This window comes from Salvelinus sp. IW2-2015, unplaced genomic scaffold (assembly GCF_002910315.2).
Source record: "Salvelinus sp. IW2-2015 unplaced genomic scaffold, ASM291031v2 Un_scaffold1471, whole genome shotgun sequence".
In the NCBI taxonomy this organism is placed as follows: domain Eukaryota; kingdom Metazoa; phylum Chordata; class Actinopteri; order Salmoniformes; family Salmonidae; genus Salvelinus; species Salvelinus sp. IW2-2015.
In genome coordinates this window covers 43,383-62,546 of record NW_019942929.1, presented here as the reverse complement: position 1 = coordinate 62,546, position 19,164 = coordinate 43,383, and the positions used below count along the sequence as shown (strand labels likewise).

Sequence of the window (19,164 nt, the reverse complement as noted above, 5' to 3'; positions counted from 1 at the left end):
AGAGAGAGAGAGAAGAGATAGAGAGAGAGAGAGAGGCGAGAGAGAGAGAGGGAGAGAGACGAGAGACAGAGAGAGATTAGAGAGACAGAGAAATACAGAGAGGGACAGAGACAGGACAAGTCACAAAGCTATATGTGATGGCGCTCTAGGGCCACCTGGGGAAACTTAATCAAAAAAAAGGTTGGCAGCTCGGAGAGAGAGAGGGAGCAGAGGGCAGCCGACAGGGTTCTCTCTCTCTCTCTCTCCTCATTTCGCTCCAGAACAAAGTCAAACCCTGAGAGTCATAATCCAACATTCGCTAGAGCAACACGTGCTTTGCTCTGTCTGTCACCACGCCTTGGGGTTAACTCTTCACCTTCACCAATCAGTGGGCTTCAATGAACATGCCGACATACACTTAACGCACCCATTCACACTCACACTAATTCTTGAGTTCCCTCAAATCTCTCATTGTCAAGTTCACAGCTGCATCTTCTCAAGTGAAGTGGTCACAAGAGGAAAGAACGCTGAGCGACACCAACTCTCATTCAACATTCTTTCCCAACAACCGTGTTTTCAATCACCGATCTCATCGTCAGTGGACGTGCCGGGAGTGGTGCACGATTTGAGCACGTGCACGCTCCCGAGCCAAGGAAGGAGAGATAAAAGAGAGAGATAATAAAAAGGTGTGTTTGTGAACACCGACCGGACTCACCATTATCTGTGTCCGACTTGTTTTTCGTGCTCTGTGTCGGTGAGGTCAGGGCCGGTTGGACGGCTGTGACAGGCACGAGTTCTCGTCCGCCCGACTTCACCCACGCGCCCACAGCCGCATGGCGCGCTCCGGTGACATCACACGCCTCGTTCTCGGTGTCCACGTCGGAGCCGGCGCGACTGATAGCCGCGGTGGGGGAGGCCCATCTCGGAGCAGAAGGCCAGGCCGCGGCGCCGTGGACGGCTCGCAGATCCCCAGTTGTCTCAGGTTAAGTTCTGCCCTGAGAGGAGAGGAAACGAGATAAGAAGTCATCACACACTAGAGCCCTGAACATGTTTACTCGGTCCAATAAATGTCTTCCAAAGGAAAAACGAGTGCCCCTTCACAAGAGATAGGAGTGCCCCTTCACAAGAGAATACAGGAAGTACAGGGTAGAATAAAGGGAGTTTTGAGAGAGGAGAGGAAACAAGATGGAGGATCTTAAAGACTCYTTCACAAAGAACAAGGTTGAGGACATCAATAGTTTCAATAAGAGAGGCGCTGGAGTCTTTTATTCTAAATGTCAAGTATTTCAGAGATATTTAAGAGAGCTAACATTTACCAGGAAAACCAATTCAGTGGCCTTTTACAGGAGAACACAGGGGGTACAGACTGGCAGTAAAGACAAAACACCTTGAACCCTGTCACTAACAGATCATCTGTCACATTAAAACCTCTATCTCCGAGTGATGGGGGGAAAAACCTATACAGGTACATATCCAGATATTATTTTTGACGATATCATTTTACGATAGTTGGCTGTACCTGCACCAAAACCATATTCCATAACTGATTTGTTTTTCTTAACGTGTCTTTTCTCCTGCTCTCTCTATGTCTCTCTGCAGCAGACATATAGCGAGCAATATGTCTGGAACAACACATCACAATACAACCACAGTATCAAATCGCAATACATATGGTATCAGCACCTAAGTATAGTGACTATATCGTAACGTGAGGTCCCTGGTAATTCTCAGCCCTAATATCACCCGCCCCTCTGACCTCCAGCCCCCCCGACCCTCAGATCCATCCTATCACTGAGAACCGGACAGACAGACCCTCTCCCTCCCTCCCCAGCCTTAGTTGTATTTGACCAGTGGCAGATGGATAGATAGATGGCTATATATACTGAGCAAGAATATAAACGTAACATGCAACAATTTCTACAATTTTACTGAGTTCATATAAGGAAATTAGTCAATTGAATTAAATTCATTAGGCCCTTGTCTATGGATTTCACATGCCTGGGAATACAGATATGCATCTGTTGGTCACAGATACCTTTTAAAAAAGGGTAGGGGTGTGGATCAGAAAACCAGTCAGTATCTGGTGTGACCACCATTTGCCTCATGCAGCGTGACACATCTCCTTCGTATAAAATTGATAAGGCTGTTGATTACGGCCTGTGGAATGTTGTCCCACTCCTCTTCAATGGCTGTGTGAAGTTGCTGGACATTGGCGGGAACTGGAACACGCTGTCGTACACGTCGATACAGAGCACCCCAAACATGCTCAATGGGAGACATGTCTGGTGAGTATGCAGGCCATGGAAGAACTTGGACATTTTCAGCTTCCAGGAATCGTGTACAGATCCTTGTGACATGGGGTTGTGCAATATCATGCTGAAACATGAGGTGATGGCGGTGGATGAATGGCACGACGATGGGCCTCAGGATCTCATCACGGTATCTCTGTGCATTCAAATTGCCATCGATATAATGCAATTGTGTTCGTAGCTAATGCCTGCCCATACCATAACCCCACCATGGGGCACTCTGTTTTTTTATTTAACTAGGCAAGTCAGTAAAGAACAAATTCTTATTTACAATGACAACCTAGGAACAGTGGGTTAACTGCCCTGTTCAGGGGCAGAATGACAGATTTGTACCTTTTCAGCAACCTTTCAGTTACTGGCCCAATGCTTTAACCACTAGGCTACCTGCCGCAACATTGACATCAGCAACCCGTTCGCCCACACGACGCCATACACGCTGTCTGCCATCTGCCCAGTACAGTTGAAACAGGGATTCATCCGTGAAGAGCACACTTCTCCAGCCAGTGGCCATCGAAGGTGAACATTTGCCCACTGAAGTCAGTTACGACGCTGAACTGCAGTCAGGTCAAGACCCTGGTGAGGATGACGAGCACGCAGATGAGCTTCCCTGAGACGGTTTCCCTGAGACAGTTTGTGCAGAAATTCTTCGGTTCATCAGCTGTCTGGGAAGCTGGTCTCAGACAATCCTGTGGGTGAAGAAGCCAGATGTGGAGGTCCTGGGCTGGTGTGGTTACACGTGGTCTGCGGTTGTGAGGCCGGGTGGACGTGCTGCCAAATTCTCTAAAACGACTCTGGTGGAACTATCTGCAGTCAGCATGCCAATTGCACGCTAAATGAAAACTTGAGACATCTGTGGCATTGTGTTGTGACAAAACGGCAAAAAAAATTGTGGCCTTGTATTGTCCGCAGTACAAGGTGCACCTGCGTAATGATCATGCTGCTTAATCAGCTTCTTGATATACCAAACCTGTCAGGTGGATGGATTATCTTGGCAAATTAGAAATTCTCAGTAACAGGGATGTAAACAAATCTGTGAACAGAATTTGAGAGAAATAAGCTTTTGGTGCATATGGAAAATGTATGGGATCTTTTATTTCAGCTCATGAAACATGGGACCAACAATTTCTATATTTGGGGGAATATGGTGCCATTTGGGACGAAGGGGGAGAGCCATCTCCCAGGTGCTAACAAAATTAAATGGTAAATGGGGCCTAGCTAGCATCTGGGGAGGCATTTGGACTGGAGATGTTGAGCAAAAAATATCCTGCATGGGCTTAAAAAGAAAGAGAAAACACAAACAAATCCAGTGCTGACTTTTTTTTTCGTGATGGGGGTTGGTGGGGTGCAGTATCAACTGACCTCAAATCCCCAGTCAAAACACACTGTAAACAGCGCTAGCTCCTAGAAGTCCAGAAAAGGGACTATCAGGTTTCATCTGACTCTCAGATAACTGCAGGGGCTTAACATTCTGTTACCCAGGATCCCACGCTGGACTCCCAGGACCCCGACCATTGTGTCTTACCAAACCAGGCCTGACTAGCTAACAACATGCTAGCAGTTAGCAAAACCCCCCATCTTTTCAGCACCATAGGACCAACGCCCTAATGGACAACTCTCATTATCAAACGGAGGGAGACACCCTCAACTTTTATTTTATGGGGCCCCCTGAAGACTAAAATCACCAGTAATTCAGAGCAAATTTGTTTAATTTAGCAAATCTGTTCCTAAGCATTCCCACGAATAGAAGGGACACGTGATCGTGTCTCAATGTCATCACGGTATGAAAGGATTGTTATTTCAAATCCAATCTCTTTTAGGGCTTAGTTGTCGTCAATATGCTTGACCAATTATGGTAATTAGGTTCCGGCCACCCGACCATCCGCTCCGATAAAAATCTGCTAGTCTACCCCCTGCTCTAAAGACTGAAGTAGTGCATGACGAAACCACTAAAACGATACATACTTCAATGAAACACGACTTGCTAAATGCAATTTATACCGCGTTGGAGGAGCGAGCCAAACGCTAAAGAAATATCCAACGCAAAACAAAACACCCGAAGTGGAATCTATAGTTTCCTAAAGCAAAACATATCATCGCTGAAACACAACTGAAACAACACATAGGCCTAATGCTGTAGCGGAAAATAGCATGCTATGATACAGCCCATTTTGCTTAGGCAGAGAGGAACGCATTCCGCAGCTCAAACTGAACTCGTTAGCATAACAAAAACAAGGTTCGAACCATGCTAACATAAAGCGAAACCATAAAGGGCACATCAGTGCTGGCCCACTGGGCGCAAACTGATTGAATCAACGTTGTTTCTACGTAGCTTCAATGAAATTACGTTGGTGGAATAGACGCTGAATTGACGTCGGTGCCAGTGGGGAGTGCTAACAAATTGCATAATGCTAAAGCAAAACTCAACAACAAAGAGCACCTTGGAACGGCCTATTGAGCTAGCCACTGTTTCAGTGCAGGAGGGCACAACGCCAAGCCCACAAGGCCCAACGATAAATGCCCTATAAAAGCGTTACTTGCGGGTTACTAATGTTGGCTGGCGCGTAGGAAACGGCAAACATCACCGGAGGGGCTCTGGGTACATAGCAATCATTTACAACACATGAAGCAAATACACATACTGTCTGCAACTTATCAACTGAGAGAGAGAGAGAGATTTGGCAGAGGTAGCTGTGTTAATGATTGATCTCATATGTGGCTGTACTTTGGTTATATCTAATGCGGTAACATTATGCAGGCTGAAAGGAATTCAAAACCCACTAGTATTGTATAAAACAATCCAGGCACAATTCATGTGCATTGCAAAAAAACACAAGTAAGAAGGTACAGTAGCCTAACTACTATAACGTTAAATACAGTACATTTGGAGGCACAGAAATGATCAAATAACTGCAATCTCTATGGCAACCATTCATTGAAACTCCCCAAATTAATTTGAGAATATTTGCCAAAATATTGTTCAATGTATTAACAGATAAAAATCCCAAGTGTAGAGTACAGAGACTTATTAAAAGTGTCTTCCTCTCGCAGGCAGACGGAATATGGTTTGTGCGTGTGCGTAGGAGCACGTGCATGTGTGTTCTCGGGGAGGGGTAATGTGGTGCAGATGGGAGAGAAGATGGTGGCTGCTCTGCTCTGCTATGTTGTCCTGGCAGACAGACTGGTAGTTAAGGCACTTCCAATCTGGTTGGTGATTTCATAAATATCTCAAGGCCTTGAAAGCGTAAAATCACTACTTCAAAGGCGGCGCCGCCGCCTCAACAAGACAAACAGCAACAACAGCCGTCAACAATCAGATGAAGTCATCAGGGTGGAGATAAGGTACTGTTCCACATTAAGGCTTTTATGGCTGACATACACTGACTACACATTTCATTTAGTTGAACTAATAATGAATGAAAACTTCAAAATAATACAAATAATCATAATGAAACAATAAAATAATCATATTTGTATTAATAATAATAATATGTATCAATATTATAGTTTTAGTATGTATCGTTTTACATATTTACATTTTTTCTCAACATTAATATAAAAATTTGGAATATGCCATCGAACAAAGTACTTAGAAATATCTGGGAGAAAATCATGTACAAACATTTCCTACATTTGTAACAAATTGTACAAGACACAGTAACCATGGATCAAAATGAACTATTTAATTATCTGGGTCCTCATATGCCAACACAACTACAGGCATGAAATTAGAATACTATATAATTGTATAGAATCTCTATGACTACAGCCAACAATACACTGTATATTTCCTCTTGGGGCTATTAACCATTCTACTACAATTGAAGTGGCTTGCATTTTATGTTGGGGAATTTTAAAAGATGATTCAATTAAAAATAGAGTCTGTGATATATAATTCATTTAGTTCCTTTTTTAACCACCGCTAATCATTTCCTGCAAAACTAAACTCTTTTCTCTCGCTTAAAGACATTTATGTCACACTTCCATTTGGATTTAGACTGCATTCCATTCTGTGGGTTTAGCTGCCGTGGTGATAGGAACGGGCTGGCTAAGAACATGCCTGAACATATATAAACATACAGATTTATTTTTTGACTTATAAATGCTGTGAAATGTTTGTAAAAAATATGATTCCTGCCGCTATTCAGTGATTATCGTATATCATTCAGTGACCATATTTAGTGATAATTTTTGCTTCAGTAATAAGTTATTATATTACTTTTGAATCCTTAGATTAGTATACATTCACTCTGATAACGTGTTCTTCCAGCTTAGCTGATTTGTGGTGAATAACTTACTACAAGACTAGTTAATACTCACTCTTTTTTGGGATAATGGAAAGTGTTTCATGCCACACTACTTATGCAGTTATGAAAATGACTGTAATATAAACATAATAGAAGTATCTCAATGAGAGGCAACTGATTTATATTCCATAGGCCAATGGTAAAATGACCATATCAGTGACAACAACTACATGTATGGCTTCTTTTGTTTTAAAATATTGAAATATTTAATGGTCGAAGATTCAGACAAATACATGCTTTATCTCATTTAGGGTAGAGTATTATTTAACTACATTTAGATTCAACTATTTAAATGTTGTTCTCAAGCTATATATAAGTCATCCTCATTGTGAATTGGTTCACAGCACGGTCAAATCATTGGTTGATCAAAAAAATGAAAAATCTTCCAAATTCCCTCCAAGATCATTTACATTGTAAGAAGGATAAAATATTGACTGTTAAATCTGTGGATAAAATACTGTCTGGAGCAATCTTTGATCTAGGAATAAGAGTGACTACAAAGGCTTGTTAATTACATACATAACTAAGCTAGTCACTGCAGTTCAATTAAAATTATATAAATTTTAAATGAGCACCAATTAGTGTGGCAATGAAAATGTACATGATAAGATAATTAAAGTAATGGCGTTTTTTTCTCTCCAATATTTATGAATTGTTAATTGGAGTGGAGGAACAATCAATGAACTAGTAATGAACTTCAAAGTACTTTTGTTATGGTTATAGAAAATATGGATGGACCTGGTAAAACGCTTTGCCTCCATCTTTCCACAAACCAGTTCATGTCACGAGTTCAACACAGTTTCAGATCTATGCGCTCGCTGTGCATTATAAGATCGAATAATTACAAAAATCCCTGTTTTTAATTTTAGCTCTGATGGTCAACAATTCTAATTATTCCAGTTTTAGTCCATCAAGTTTCACAAATGAACACTGTCCCGCTATTATTTCTGAACTGACCAAACCATTTAAGGTCAATGTCAAACCCATAGAATTTGAATGAATAGAATGGGCATCCCCATTCAGGGCAAATAGGTTCCAAACCCGTTCTACTTCTTCTATTTCTATGGTGTCACCACATTAGCATACAGTATAAACAAATGCTACTAGCTATATTAGCATAGCATAGTGTCACCATAAGCCCCTATGAGGGCAGGTACTAAGTGAGTTACTGGGCAAGGAGACAGAAAGAGGTGCTTAGCCAAGAGGCGTGTGTGTAGTACTTACACATAAAGGGCCTAAGTCTGTCCAGCGAACACTGTGGCCCAAAAAGTCCAGTGACTGAGTGGCCCACTTAGGGGACTAGCTCTGCCAGCGAGAGGCAGAGAGGGTGTCCCTATAATCATTTGGGGGGTGTTCATATTTGTTCTGTTACACACAAGTGGGTCGACATTGTACAGCGCCCCTGGAGCAATTAGACTTGCTCAAGGGCACACTTTTCCCTTGTCAGCACCCTTCGGTTACTGGCCCAACGCGCTAACTTCGAGGCTACCTGCCGCCCCATCTGTCTCATGTCTGTTAATATGGGGAGGATGTCATACATAGCCCCAACCTACCCAGACTGGTACCCCTTTCCTTACCCCAATACCCCCATCTACCTGTCGACACATTACCCCTGGAGCTCTTTATCAGCAAGACAAGCCTCAGTGTTCATGATCAACACTAACCATGCAGCTATTATATACCATTTAGCAGACCCCTTTTATCCCAAGCCACTTATAGTCATGCGCGAACACATACATTTGTACACACGGGTGGTCTCGGCAAGGGAACCCACTATCCTGGTGTTGTAAACACTACGCTCTACCAGCTGAGCTACAGAGGACCAGCACCTAGTGAGATACCAACCACAGAGGTAATGAGAGCTAGAACACGTTTTCTTCATGACATAAGTGCACCGTAAATGTAATTACACCTCGTCCCGTATCCGCAGAAACTGATTCCTGGTAGGGCTGGGTCGCGTCCTTGAATGCACTTTAAAGTTGAAGTAGTCGGCCCCTATCCCTTATCTAAGGTAAACATTTGAGCTGTTGCCCAGCACGGTGGCATAAGTCAACATGGAGGGGGCCCACCTGAGGTAAACGTATGTAACCAGAGACTTCACCTCTTAGGGGCCAACCTAAGGAAGAGTTGAAGCAGGTACAGCTGACCGTAACTACAGAGTAAAACCTACAGACAGCTTAAAGTGGAATGACAAAGGCACTGGTGCTCAATTGAATTTTCCAGTACTGGTGATCATATTAACATTTTCCAGTCCTGGTGATCATATTAACATTTTCCAGTCCTGGTGATCATATTAACATTTCCAGTCCTGGTGATCATACTAACATTTTCCAGTCCTGGTGATCATATTTTAGAGCCAATAGTCAAGGTGGTATAAGAGGTGCCAGTACTCAAGCAGTAGAAAAAAATTGAGGTGCCGGATGATACTCTGTACCGGTAAGTACCAGGCCCACCTCAAGCACTGCCTACACGGTCGGTCAGCCGCAGGGCAGCGCCCTTAGAGCATGCTAGGTGCCTTGCTCAAAGGCACAACGGCAGGAGGATAACTAACTAGGCTAACTAGTACCTTGTCGGGTGTACTCGTCCTGTTCACGGTGCACCATCTCCTTCACTCTGCTGCTGTACAATAGTCTGGAGGAGTCCTGGTGGTCGAAGGCCTTGAGCGTCTCGCTGGAGCTGTACGACTTCTGGGTGGGTACCCTCGGCCCCGGGCCGCCGCCGCCGCCGCTGCCGCACTCCTCACTGTCGCCGGACGAGCCCGTGTAGCGCCGCTCCTTGTCGCGCCTGCTCTTGGTCAGCGAGCAGTAGGGCCTGCGTTCCTTCACGTCCATACTGCCAGCATGCTTCGCCGACCCCGGCGGATAGACACAAACACGGCACGGACCGGGACGCTGGAGGAGTAGGAGGATGGGGGGGAGGAGGTGGAGGAGGGAGGGTCCGCCCAACCCACTCCGCTTAGGCTCGGCTACCTGGAGAGAGGGAGGACAGGGAAAGAGAGGGAGAGGGAGGGGAAGAAAATCAAAGAAAAAGCGTGAGACACAGCGGTCAGATAGCGCTAAGCTGTGCACTTAATCTTCCCGGGATCCTTAAATCCTCCCCACCTTCTGGAGTGTTCAGCGGTGCTAGTTTGTGTGTGTGTGTGTGTGTGTGTGCCGCACACACTTGCTTGTGTGAGTGTGTGTCTTGGCAGGGCCTGAGTGCATCGGAGTGAGGAGAGGCAGGCAGGAAACAGCCTTTGGGAACTGAAGTCGGGAGGGCAGGGGTGAGAGGGGAGTGGGAGAGGGAGAAAAAAGCCGGGGAGAGGAGGGGGTGACTTAATTGATTACTCCCAGTCCCCCTGATCTGGTCTGTGTCTAGAGTTGCTGATAAGTACGACACATCCATTAGATAAAAAGACCTGACTGAAAGCAAAGAATAACGTGTGTGTGCGTGTACATGTGTGCATGTGTGTGCGCATGTGTGTGTGTATCAAGGAGGAAGGAAGAAGAAGGGGAAAACATTTTCAGTCTTTCATTAAGCCCTGCTGCCATCGAGAATTAATCAAATCTACAGACAACATCCTGAGAACAAAAAATAAAACGACATACTTCTAATGGAAGACAGAGGAGCAATAAACGTGTGTGTGTGTGTGTGTGTGTGTGTGTGTGTGTGTGTGTGTGTGTCAGACTAGAAACCATTGCATGGAGTCCCCCCGGGGGTATGTTTATTAGCCCCAAAAAATTCTCTGCTTATCATTTTTTAATTTGGGAATCTTGGCTTGCCCTTTTCTGGAGGTCTCCCAGAGATTGTGCATGGTTGCTCTTTCTCAAACATATCTTTTTTTCCCGACTTCATTCGCCTTTTTTTGAAGTTTACCAAAATATTTCTTGATAAGGTTTTCCTGCGTGAGTTTTCTAAACTCGTCCCAGATGACAGCAAAGCGAGGGAGGAAGTTGGGAGGCATGGAAGGTAGATTCTTCCTAATGAAATGGGGAGAGATGCTTCCGCGGCCCTATAAAATCTGCGATGCGGAGAACACAGACGGAATCATGGAATCCAGACATTAAAACGGATTTCATCAATATTCCAAAAATGTATTGAACTTAGTAGGGAATCAACTAAATGTACTGAACATGTATTAAATTTGCCCACGTTTATCATAAGACATGAACAGAATGCATCAGTGATTTGTACTTCCTGTAACTTTCTGAAGAGGCAGGGAGAATTCCCCCTGTCTGTGTATGTGACAGCTTGTGTAGCTTTCTCAATGAAATGTTAACTACAATGTAGGCTATACCAACCTGGCAGAATGAGATCATGATTATTTGCATCCATCCAGTGGGTTTTTGTTTTGCAAACTTTACCATCACATGTACTCTACAAAAACACTGCCTCTTGCTAGGCGCACACTGGAATTAAAGGGTAATTACACCAAAAATGTAAATTTAAAGAGTGGTATCCTGATGTGGTTTAAGCATTGTTGTGGACTTACAACATCCAATTTAGTTGTTTTTCTATTTTTAAAAAGTGTGATTTTGAGAGCGAAAATACATTTTTAAAAACCAGGAGAAAACAGAAACCTGGAAAAACAAAATGGAGAAAACGGAATTTGGGAAAAAGGGAATCAGGGAAAAACATAAAAGGGATTAGATAGGGCTTCTGTAGATAGGGCTTCTGTTCAGAAGAGGAGAATATCAGCCTTTCTCTGCCTTCTCTCTCTCCTCACTATCAGGAGGAATTGAACAAATGACAATGAGAGAACAGGCGTTATTTAAAGGGTAACGTTAAGGTATGCCAGGCTGCCTCTCCTTGAAAAGGTTGACAGCATCATTTGCATGTTTCCCCCACACAATGGTGTGTGTTATCAGGTCTTCCTAAGCATGGCAGTGGATAGACAGAGTATTCCACACACCAAATACAAAGATACACAATGACGACTAAATTCTCATCTGCCCAGACCTAAATGCTCACACCCCCATCCCTAGTGCATGCCTTATTGTTGGTGTTAAATTGTATCAATTTGTTTCTCTCATTTGCTATTTCAATATTTCTATAATAAATCATTACATTTTTCCATTGGAATAATGATGCGGATTGATTGATTCCTACGTTTTTCGTGGTCATCTTAAATAGACAAATAAGTCTACAGAGGTGGCATATGAGCATCAGCAGCCCCAACAACGCCCCATCATTCATGAATATTAATACCGATTCAGTATGAGGAGAGGAAGAGCGAGAGAAGGAGAGGGAGAGACAGAGAGCGAGCGAGCGACTGAGAGAAAGACGGCTCCTCACTCTGCTGGTTTATAGTTTTGTAAAAATGTACTGAGGCAGACAGGGGGGCAGAGTGACAACTGAGTGAGTGAATGAGTAACGGAGGGAGGGAGGGAGAGGGGGAGAGGTGACTGAGCTGTGAGAAGTGCTTATGGGGGAATGAGACTTAGTGTGTGAATCAGATCAACAGCAGTGTGGTGATCTGTCAGGATCAGTCGGTTAGACGGCAGGTAGCCTAGTGGTTAGAGTATTGGGCCAGTAACCAAAAAGTTGCTAGATCGAGTCCCTGAGCTAAATAATATAAACATACATAAATCATTTCAATTCACACACATTTGTTGTCTCATAACTATTCCCCAGGTCATTGTTGTAAATGAGAATGTGTTCTCAGTCAACTCACCTGGTAAAATAACGGTAATATATAAAATTCTATATATAATTTTTGCACACAGTCATTAGTAATAAGTTTATCAAACACAGATTTTTTTATTGGATAATATCATTTTCTTCAATGTTTACAATCATTTTCAGATTGACTTAATCCTAATGTGTTGGATTTTATGCAGAGAAAACATTATTTACATCTCCTCTGAACATTATACGTATTTAAATTGTCAAAACATTATACTAAAACGGATTTAATCGCTGAAAACAATTATTAATTCAAAACCAAAATGGGTGAATGTGACCAATTTGCCCCCCTCCGGTGACACAAAGAGAGTGACAACGTTCATCTGATTGGTCTGAGTCTAAATGAAATTAGGTCTGGCTGATCAAGTGCATTATTGGTCATTAAATTCCTAATTAAAAAGTGCTTTGGTTCAATGACTGGAGCCAGAGTTTTAAACGGGAAAAGAACACTGTGGCTGCAACACTATTATGGTAATGTCTTCACATAATAACATTAGCGAAGATGCTCTCATTTGTGCTTCAGTCAGAAACACAGACAGGAGAGAGTRCCGTAGCTACACAGTTATACTTCAACAACATTCCAAACGAGATGTTTCAATAATTGAAAGCTATGCATTGACATGTCCGGGCTCCCGAGCGGCCTAAGGCACTGCATCTCAGCGCTAGAGGCGTCACTACAGACACCCTGGTTCGAATCCAGGCTGTAGCACAACCGGCTGTGATTGGGAGTCCCATAGGGCGGCGCACAATTGTCCGGGGTTGGCCGGGGTAGGCTGTCATTGTAAATAAGAATTTGCTTTTAGCTGACTTGCCGAGATAAATAAAGGTACAAATAAACACAAATTTGCATTGACATACTGTGTTCTTAGAGGCAGAGTTGAAATAGTGTGTTCTTACAATGAAATGCTGCTGGTTCATATAAATGTCATCCTTCTTTTTACCCTTCGTCTCTTTTTATGGAAACTTACAGTGAGATTTTGATCACAGACAATAAAGGAAGTACAGATGCTGTCAGTTGCCCTACCTGATGGAAAACACCCAAAATAACAACGACTAAAACCTTTCATTGTATTTGTGTGTGTTCCTAACTGACGCCAAGGACCGCTGCAACACATCTAATTAGATCCAAGTCACTCAACTGTCATTGGAAAATACTAAGTAAACATACACTTTCTGTGGGCCAACTGAAGTGAAGGGGTTTTAAACAGGTGAGAGAGAGAGAGAGCTGTAGAGTTACTGTGGTTTTACAGTGGAACAGCAGAGCACGAAAATACACACACACAACAACCACACCACCAAGACAACCACACACACACACACCACACACACACACACACACACACACACACACACACACACACAACACACACACACGTCAAACACCAGCTGCTGCTGATGTTAAGCTCATTCCTTTTATTATTCCCTTCACTATGTTCTTTCAGTCTTTACTATGATAAAGATGCAATCGTGATACCTGTGAACACACACAGACACACCACACATCAACTCGGTCAATCTCCCGCAGCCAGTCAAACACCTCATCAGCAATGAACTGTGATGCTGACTGTCAGAGTGTGTGTGAGAGTCAATCTGTGTGTGTGCATTAGGCGTGAGTGTGAAGTCACGTGGTGAACTGAGATGACGTCTGATGACAGAGAGGATTACTCGTTTTAACCTGAATCTAACACACACACACACACACACACACACACACACACACACACAACACAACACACACACACACACACACACACACACACACCACACACACACACACACACACACACAGGGGTTATTGCAGGTTGTGGTGTGTGTGTCTAGATTAATGTGGTGTTCTCCCCAGGGCTGTTCACGGGTACCTCAGAGAGGCGCCTGAGAAGCCTGCTGCTCTCACCTCAGAACTCTGCCCCTGTTCCACAGGACACACACAACCCTGCTGCCCCTGTCTAAAACCACCCCCTCCGTCAGCTCCACAGGGGTGCTGGTTCCGCCAGCCACCTCAGGGCAGTGTTTGTCCCTCTTTCTAGGTAAGCCATCCGGTACCACAGAGTCTGAGCAACACACTCTGCTCATGTATGTCACATGTTATTCAGTATGAACACATGAGATCAAGAGACGAGACCGGAGAGGAGAGAAGAGCGTGAGAGAGAGAGGCGGAGAGAGCGAGACGAGAGAGAGAAGAGGGAGAGAGAGAGAGATATAGGCGTGGGTAGGGAGTCAAGCAGTGAACAGAAGAGGACAGAAACAAGGGAAGAGAGAGAGAGAGAGATGGATGAGAGAGAGAGCGAGAGAGCAAGAGAGAGAGGAGAGAGAGAGAGATAGAGGCGGGATAGGGAGGGCAAGCAGTGTGAAGCAGAGAGGGACAGAAACAAGAGAGAGAGAAGAGCGAGAGAGAGAGAGAGAGAGAGAGAGAGATAGAGGCGGGATAGGGAGTGCAAGCATGTAGCAAGAGACGAAACAAGGAAGGGAAGAGAAGATGAGAGAGAAGACAAGAAAGAGCACGAAGCGAGAATGGAGAGGAGATAATATTAGAGAGAAAGAAGAGAGAGAGAGAGAGAGAAAAGAGGAGAGAAGAAGAGAAAGGCCGGGGATCTGTATAGTTTATGTACTTAGAGAACAACAGGAATTCACCATTCACTCCTTAAAAACACTCCCTACACACTTCTCCCATGCAACAGCTTGAAGCATCAGCCTGCTATTCCACTAGCCCACTTTTTTAATGTGGCTCTTTCTTCTCTTAAATAAACATGGGATTGCTCAGTGGAATGAACAGAGCCAAGGCATCCTTCTCTGTGAATGTAAGCAGACATGGGGCGCCTGCAATTTCTTACAGGTGTTCAGGGCTGCAGTCTATACTCTCAGAGTAGGAGTGCTGTCTAGTGATCAGTCCTCCCTATTCTTATAATCGTATTCTCATTATGTCTAAAAACACATATTCTAGATCAGCACTACTACACGGAGACATTTTAAGAATATTGGCGCAGGCATCCTTGCCATAATGTGAAGCAGACAGAGCCGGTCGGGGTGGCTGATCTGCATCTATTTAATGGTTGTTCAGCTCTGCACTTCATGTCTGGATCTGGTTCTGCCCACGATCTTCTGCTCACTACTGAAACCCCCTGTCTGGCTCAGTACTGAAACCCTCCTTGCTTGGCTCAGTACTGAAACCCTGCCGCCTGGCTCAGTACTGAAACCCTCCCTGCCTCGACTCAACTGAAACCCTCCTTGCCTGGCTCAGTACTGAAACCCTCCCGCCTGACTCAGTACTAAAACCTCCTGCCTGGCTCACTACTGAACCCGCCGCCTGACCTCAGTACTGAAACCCTCCTTGCCTGACTTCAGTCTGAAACCCTCCCTTGCCTGACTCAGTACTGAAACCCTCCTTGCCTGGCTCAGTACTAAACCCTGGCCTGGCCTGGCTCAGTACTGAAACCCTCCCTGCCTGACTCAGTACTGAACCGCCTGCCTGACTCATACTGAACCCCCTGCCTGACTCAGTACTGAAACCCTCCTGCCTGACTCAGTACTGAACCCTCCTGCCTTGACTCAGTTACTGAAACCCTCCTGCCTGACTCAGTACTGAACACCTCCCTGCCTGGCTCTAGTACTGAAACCCCCCCTGCCTGACTCAGTACTGAAACCTCCCTGTCTGGCTCAGACTTGAACCCCCTGCCTTGGCTCATACTGAAACCTCGGCCTGCTCATACTGACCTCCTGCCGACTCATGTACTGAAACCCTCCCTGCCTGACTCAGTACTGAAACCTCCTCTGCTTGACTCAGTACTGAAACCCTCCCTCCTGGCTCAGTACTGAAACCCCCTGCCTGACTCAGTACTGAAACCCTCCATGTCTGGCTGCTAGTATGAACCCTCCCCTGCACTACCAGTACTGAAACCCTCCTGCCTGGCTCAGTACTGAAACCCTCCCTGCCTGGCTCAGTACTGAAACCCTCCCTGCCTGCTCAGTACTGAAACCCTCCCTGCCTGCTCAGGTACTAAACCCTCCCTGCCTGGCCATACTGAAACCTCCCTGCCTGGCTTAAGTAGACATAACTAACATGACCATGCACACACACACCACACACACACATGCACACACACACACGCAACCACACACCACACACCACACACACAACACACAACTACACACACACACAACACACACCACACCACAACCACACACACACAGCACACACACACACCCACACACACACACAACACACTACACATGGGAAACATTGTATAACAACCTAACACCATTGCTGGAACTCAAGAAAGCAGATTAAAGAGGAAGAGACAGAAGAGGTTGTAACAACTTGTATCCCACAAATGTTATTCATAAAAAGGGCGGTTTTCTTTTTAATCTCACGGCAGCAGCGATTATGGCAGTCATCAAGATGCGGAACGAGGAGTGCGCGATAAGAAGAAGAACAAACAGACGAGAGACAGAGAGAGAGAGACAGAGAGACAGAGGACAGAGACGAGACAGCGAGAAAGAGAGAGAGAACAGAAGACAGAGAAGACAGAGAAGAGAGAGAGAGAGAGAGACAGAGAGACAGAGGACAGAGACAGGCAGATATTTATGTTTATTTATTTAACTTTGTGCTTAACCATTTGTACATGTTACAACAACACTGCATATATAAATATGACATGTGTAATGTCTTTATGTGCATATTGAAACCTTCTTGTATGTGGAAATGTTTACTGTAATTGTATTAGTTTATTTCACTTTTGTATATTTATCTACCACTGTGCTTTGCAATGTTAAACACATGTTCCCATGCCAATTAAAGCCCCTTGGAATTGAATTGAATAATTGACGTAGGGAAACAGGACAGAGGACGAGAGAGAGAGGAGAAGAAGATAGAGAGAGCAAGGAGACAGAGAGACAGAGAGAGACAGAAGAGGAGCAGAGAACGAGAGAAGAAGAGAGAGAGAGGAGAGAACAGAGAAGAGAGACGAAGAGAGAGAGACAGAAGACAGAGAACAGAGAGACAGAAACAGAGACAGAAGAGGAGAGACAGAGAGACAGAGCAGTCAGAGACAGAGAGAACAGAAGAGACAGAAGAGACAGAAGAGAGAGACGAGAAAGACAAGAGAGGAGAGAGACAAGTAGACAGAGAAGAGAGAAGAGAGAAAAGAGAGAGAAGACAAGAGAGAAGAGGAGAGAAGAGAAGAGACGAGAGAGAAGAAGAGAACAGAGAGACAGAGAGACAGAGAGAGAGGACAGAGAGAGAGAGCAGAAGAGAACGAGAGAGAAAAGAGAGAGAGAGAGGAAGGAGAACCAGAAGAGAGCAGAGAGACAGAAGCCAGGAGAGACAGAGAAGACAGAGAGAGAGACAGACGAGAGACAGGAGAGAGACAAAGAGCAGAGACAGAGAACGACAGAGAGAGAGACAAGAGAGAGAAAGAGCCCCTTGAATTGAAATTGAATTTGAATTGAACAGAGAGGACAGAGAGAGACAAGAACAGACGAAACAGAGGACCAGAGAGAAAGGGGAGAGAGAGAGGAGAGAGAGAAGAGAGAACAGAGAGACAGAGAGGCACAGAGAGAGAACCAGAATCAGAGAACCGAGACGAAGAAAGGCAGAGACGAAGAGAGAGACAAGAGAGAAGAGAGAGTAGAAGAGCCTGTACCCATATCATAGTAGAGGATGTTCTGTGTGTTCCAGTTGCTTCTGGGTTACCTCTCTCTCTCTCATTCAATTCAATTTAATTCAATTCAATTCAATTTCAATTTCAATCTCAAGGGGCTTTATTGGCATGGATAACATGTGTTAACATGCCTAAAGCAAGTTGAGGTAAATATTAATACAAAATGAAACATAAAAACAAAATTAACAGTAAACATTCACATACAAGAAGTTTCAAACAATAAAGACATTACAATGTTATATTTATATATATAACAGTGTTGAACATTTACAATAGTTAAAGCACACAAGTAAAATAAATACAGCATAAATATGGTTTATTACAATGTTCTCACTGGTGCCTTTGTCTGTGCAACAGGTCACAAATTCTGCTGTGTGATGGCACACTGTGGACATTTCTCCAGTAATATTGGGGAGTTTAGAAATGATTTGTTTTCAAATATCTTTGTGGATCGGTGTAATCTGAGGGAAATATGTCATCTCTCTAATAGGTCATACATTGGCAAGGAGGTTAGGAAGTGCAGCTACAGTTTCCCACCTCATTTTTGGCATTGCACATCTAGCCTGTTCTTCTCTTGGACAGCCATCTGTCTGCCTACGGCGGCCTTCTCATAGCAAGTATGCTCAACTTAGTCTGCAGCTAGTCAAAGCTTTCACTTAATTTGGTCAGTACAGTTCAGGTAATTTCTGCCACTGTGTCCTCTCTGTTTAGGCCAATTAGGCATTCCTAGTTTTGCTCTGTTTTTGTTAATTCTTAGTCAAGTGTCAAGTAATTATCTTTTTGTTTCTCATGATTTGGTTGTCTAATGTGCTGTTGTCCTGAGCGTGCTCTAGTGTATTGTGAACAGACCCGTAACCAGTGACTAGTGAGTGACTAGACTAGTGAGTCTCTCTCTCTCTCTCTCTCTCTCTCTCTCTCTCTCTCTCTCTCTCTCTCTCTCTCCCCACTCTCTTTCTTCACGCAGCCCTTCCTCTCCTCTCTCTCTCTTTCCTGTAAGATAATTAGAGGATCAATTGTAAAAGGTGGCAGAAGTAAATAGAGACAGAATCTCCTCTCATCCCTGTTAATGGCAGTGAGGTAGTACAGCTACACTGACCCTTCTCCCTTGGTGTCACCTCTGTTTAATACACAACCTATCATGTGCGCGCACACACAAGCGTTGGGCAAACTGCTGAACACACCCCCTACTATAACTTGTCTCAGATCGCTACGTTGAGGATGAGCAGAGTGATGATGTTGATGTTTATGATG

General features: G+C 44.2%; 1 protein-coding gene across 1 annotated transcript; it reads right to left on the bottom strand.

Moving 5' to 3' along the window:
* Positions 1–783: 783 nt before the first annotated feature.
* Positions 784–9,627, bottom strand: LOC112070958 (teneurin-3-like). The gene is made up of 2 exons (XM_070439191.1): positions 9,153–9,627; positions 784–969 (listed from the first exon to the last, which is right to left on the bottom strand). The coding sequence occupies exons 1-2, from the start codon at positions 9,421–9,423 to the stop codon at positions 791–793; spliced, it is 450 nt and encodes a 149-aa protein (XP_070295292.1). The 5' UTR covers positions 9,424–9,627; the 3' UTR covers positions 784–790.
* Positions 9,628–19,164: the final 9,537 nt, after the last annotated feature.

Bases quoted from the DNA above. Each gene is read 5' to 3' on its own strand.
- LOC112070958 (XM_070439191.1), bottom strand. From the start codon at position 9,423: ATGGACGTGAAGGAACGCAGGCCCTACTGCTCGCTGACCAAGAGCAGG. The intron at 970-9,152 runs GTTAGCCTAGTT...CTCTCAGGGCAG, and splicing joins GTACACCCGACAAGGTACTA to AACTTAACCTGAGACAACTG.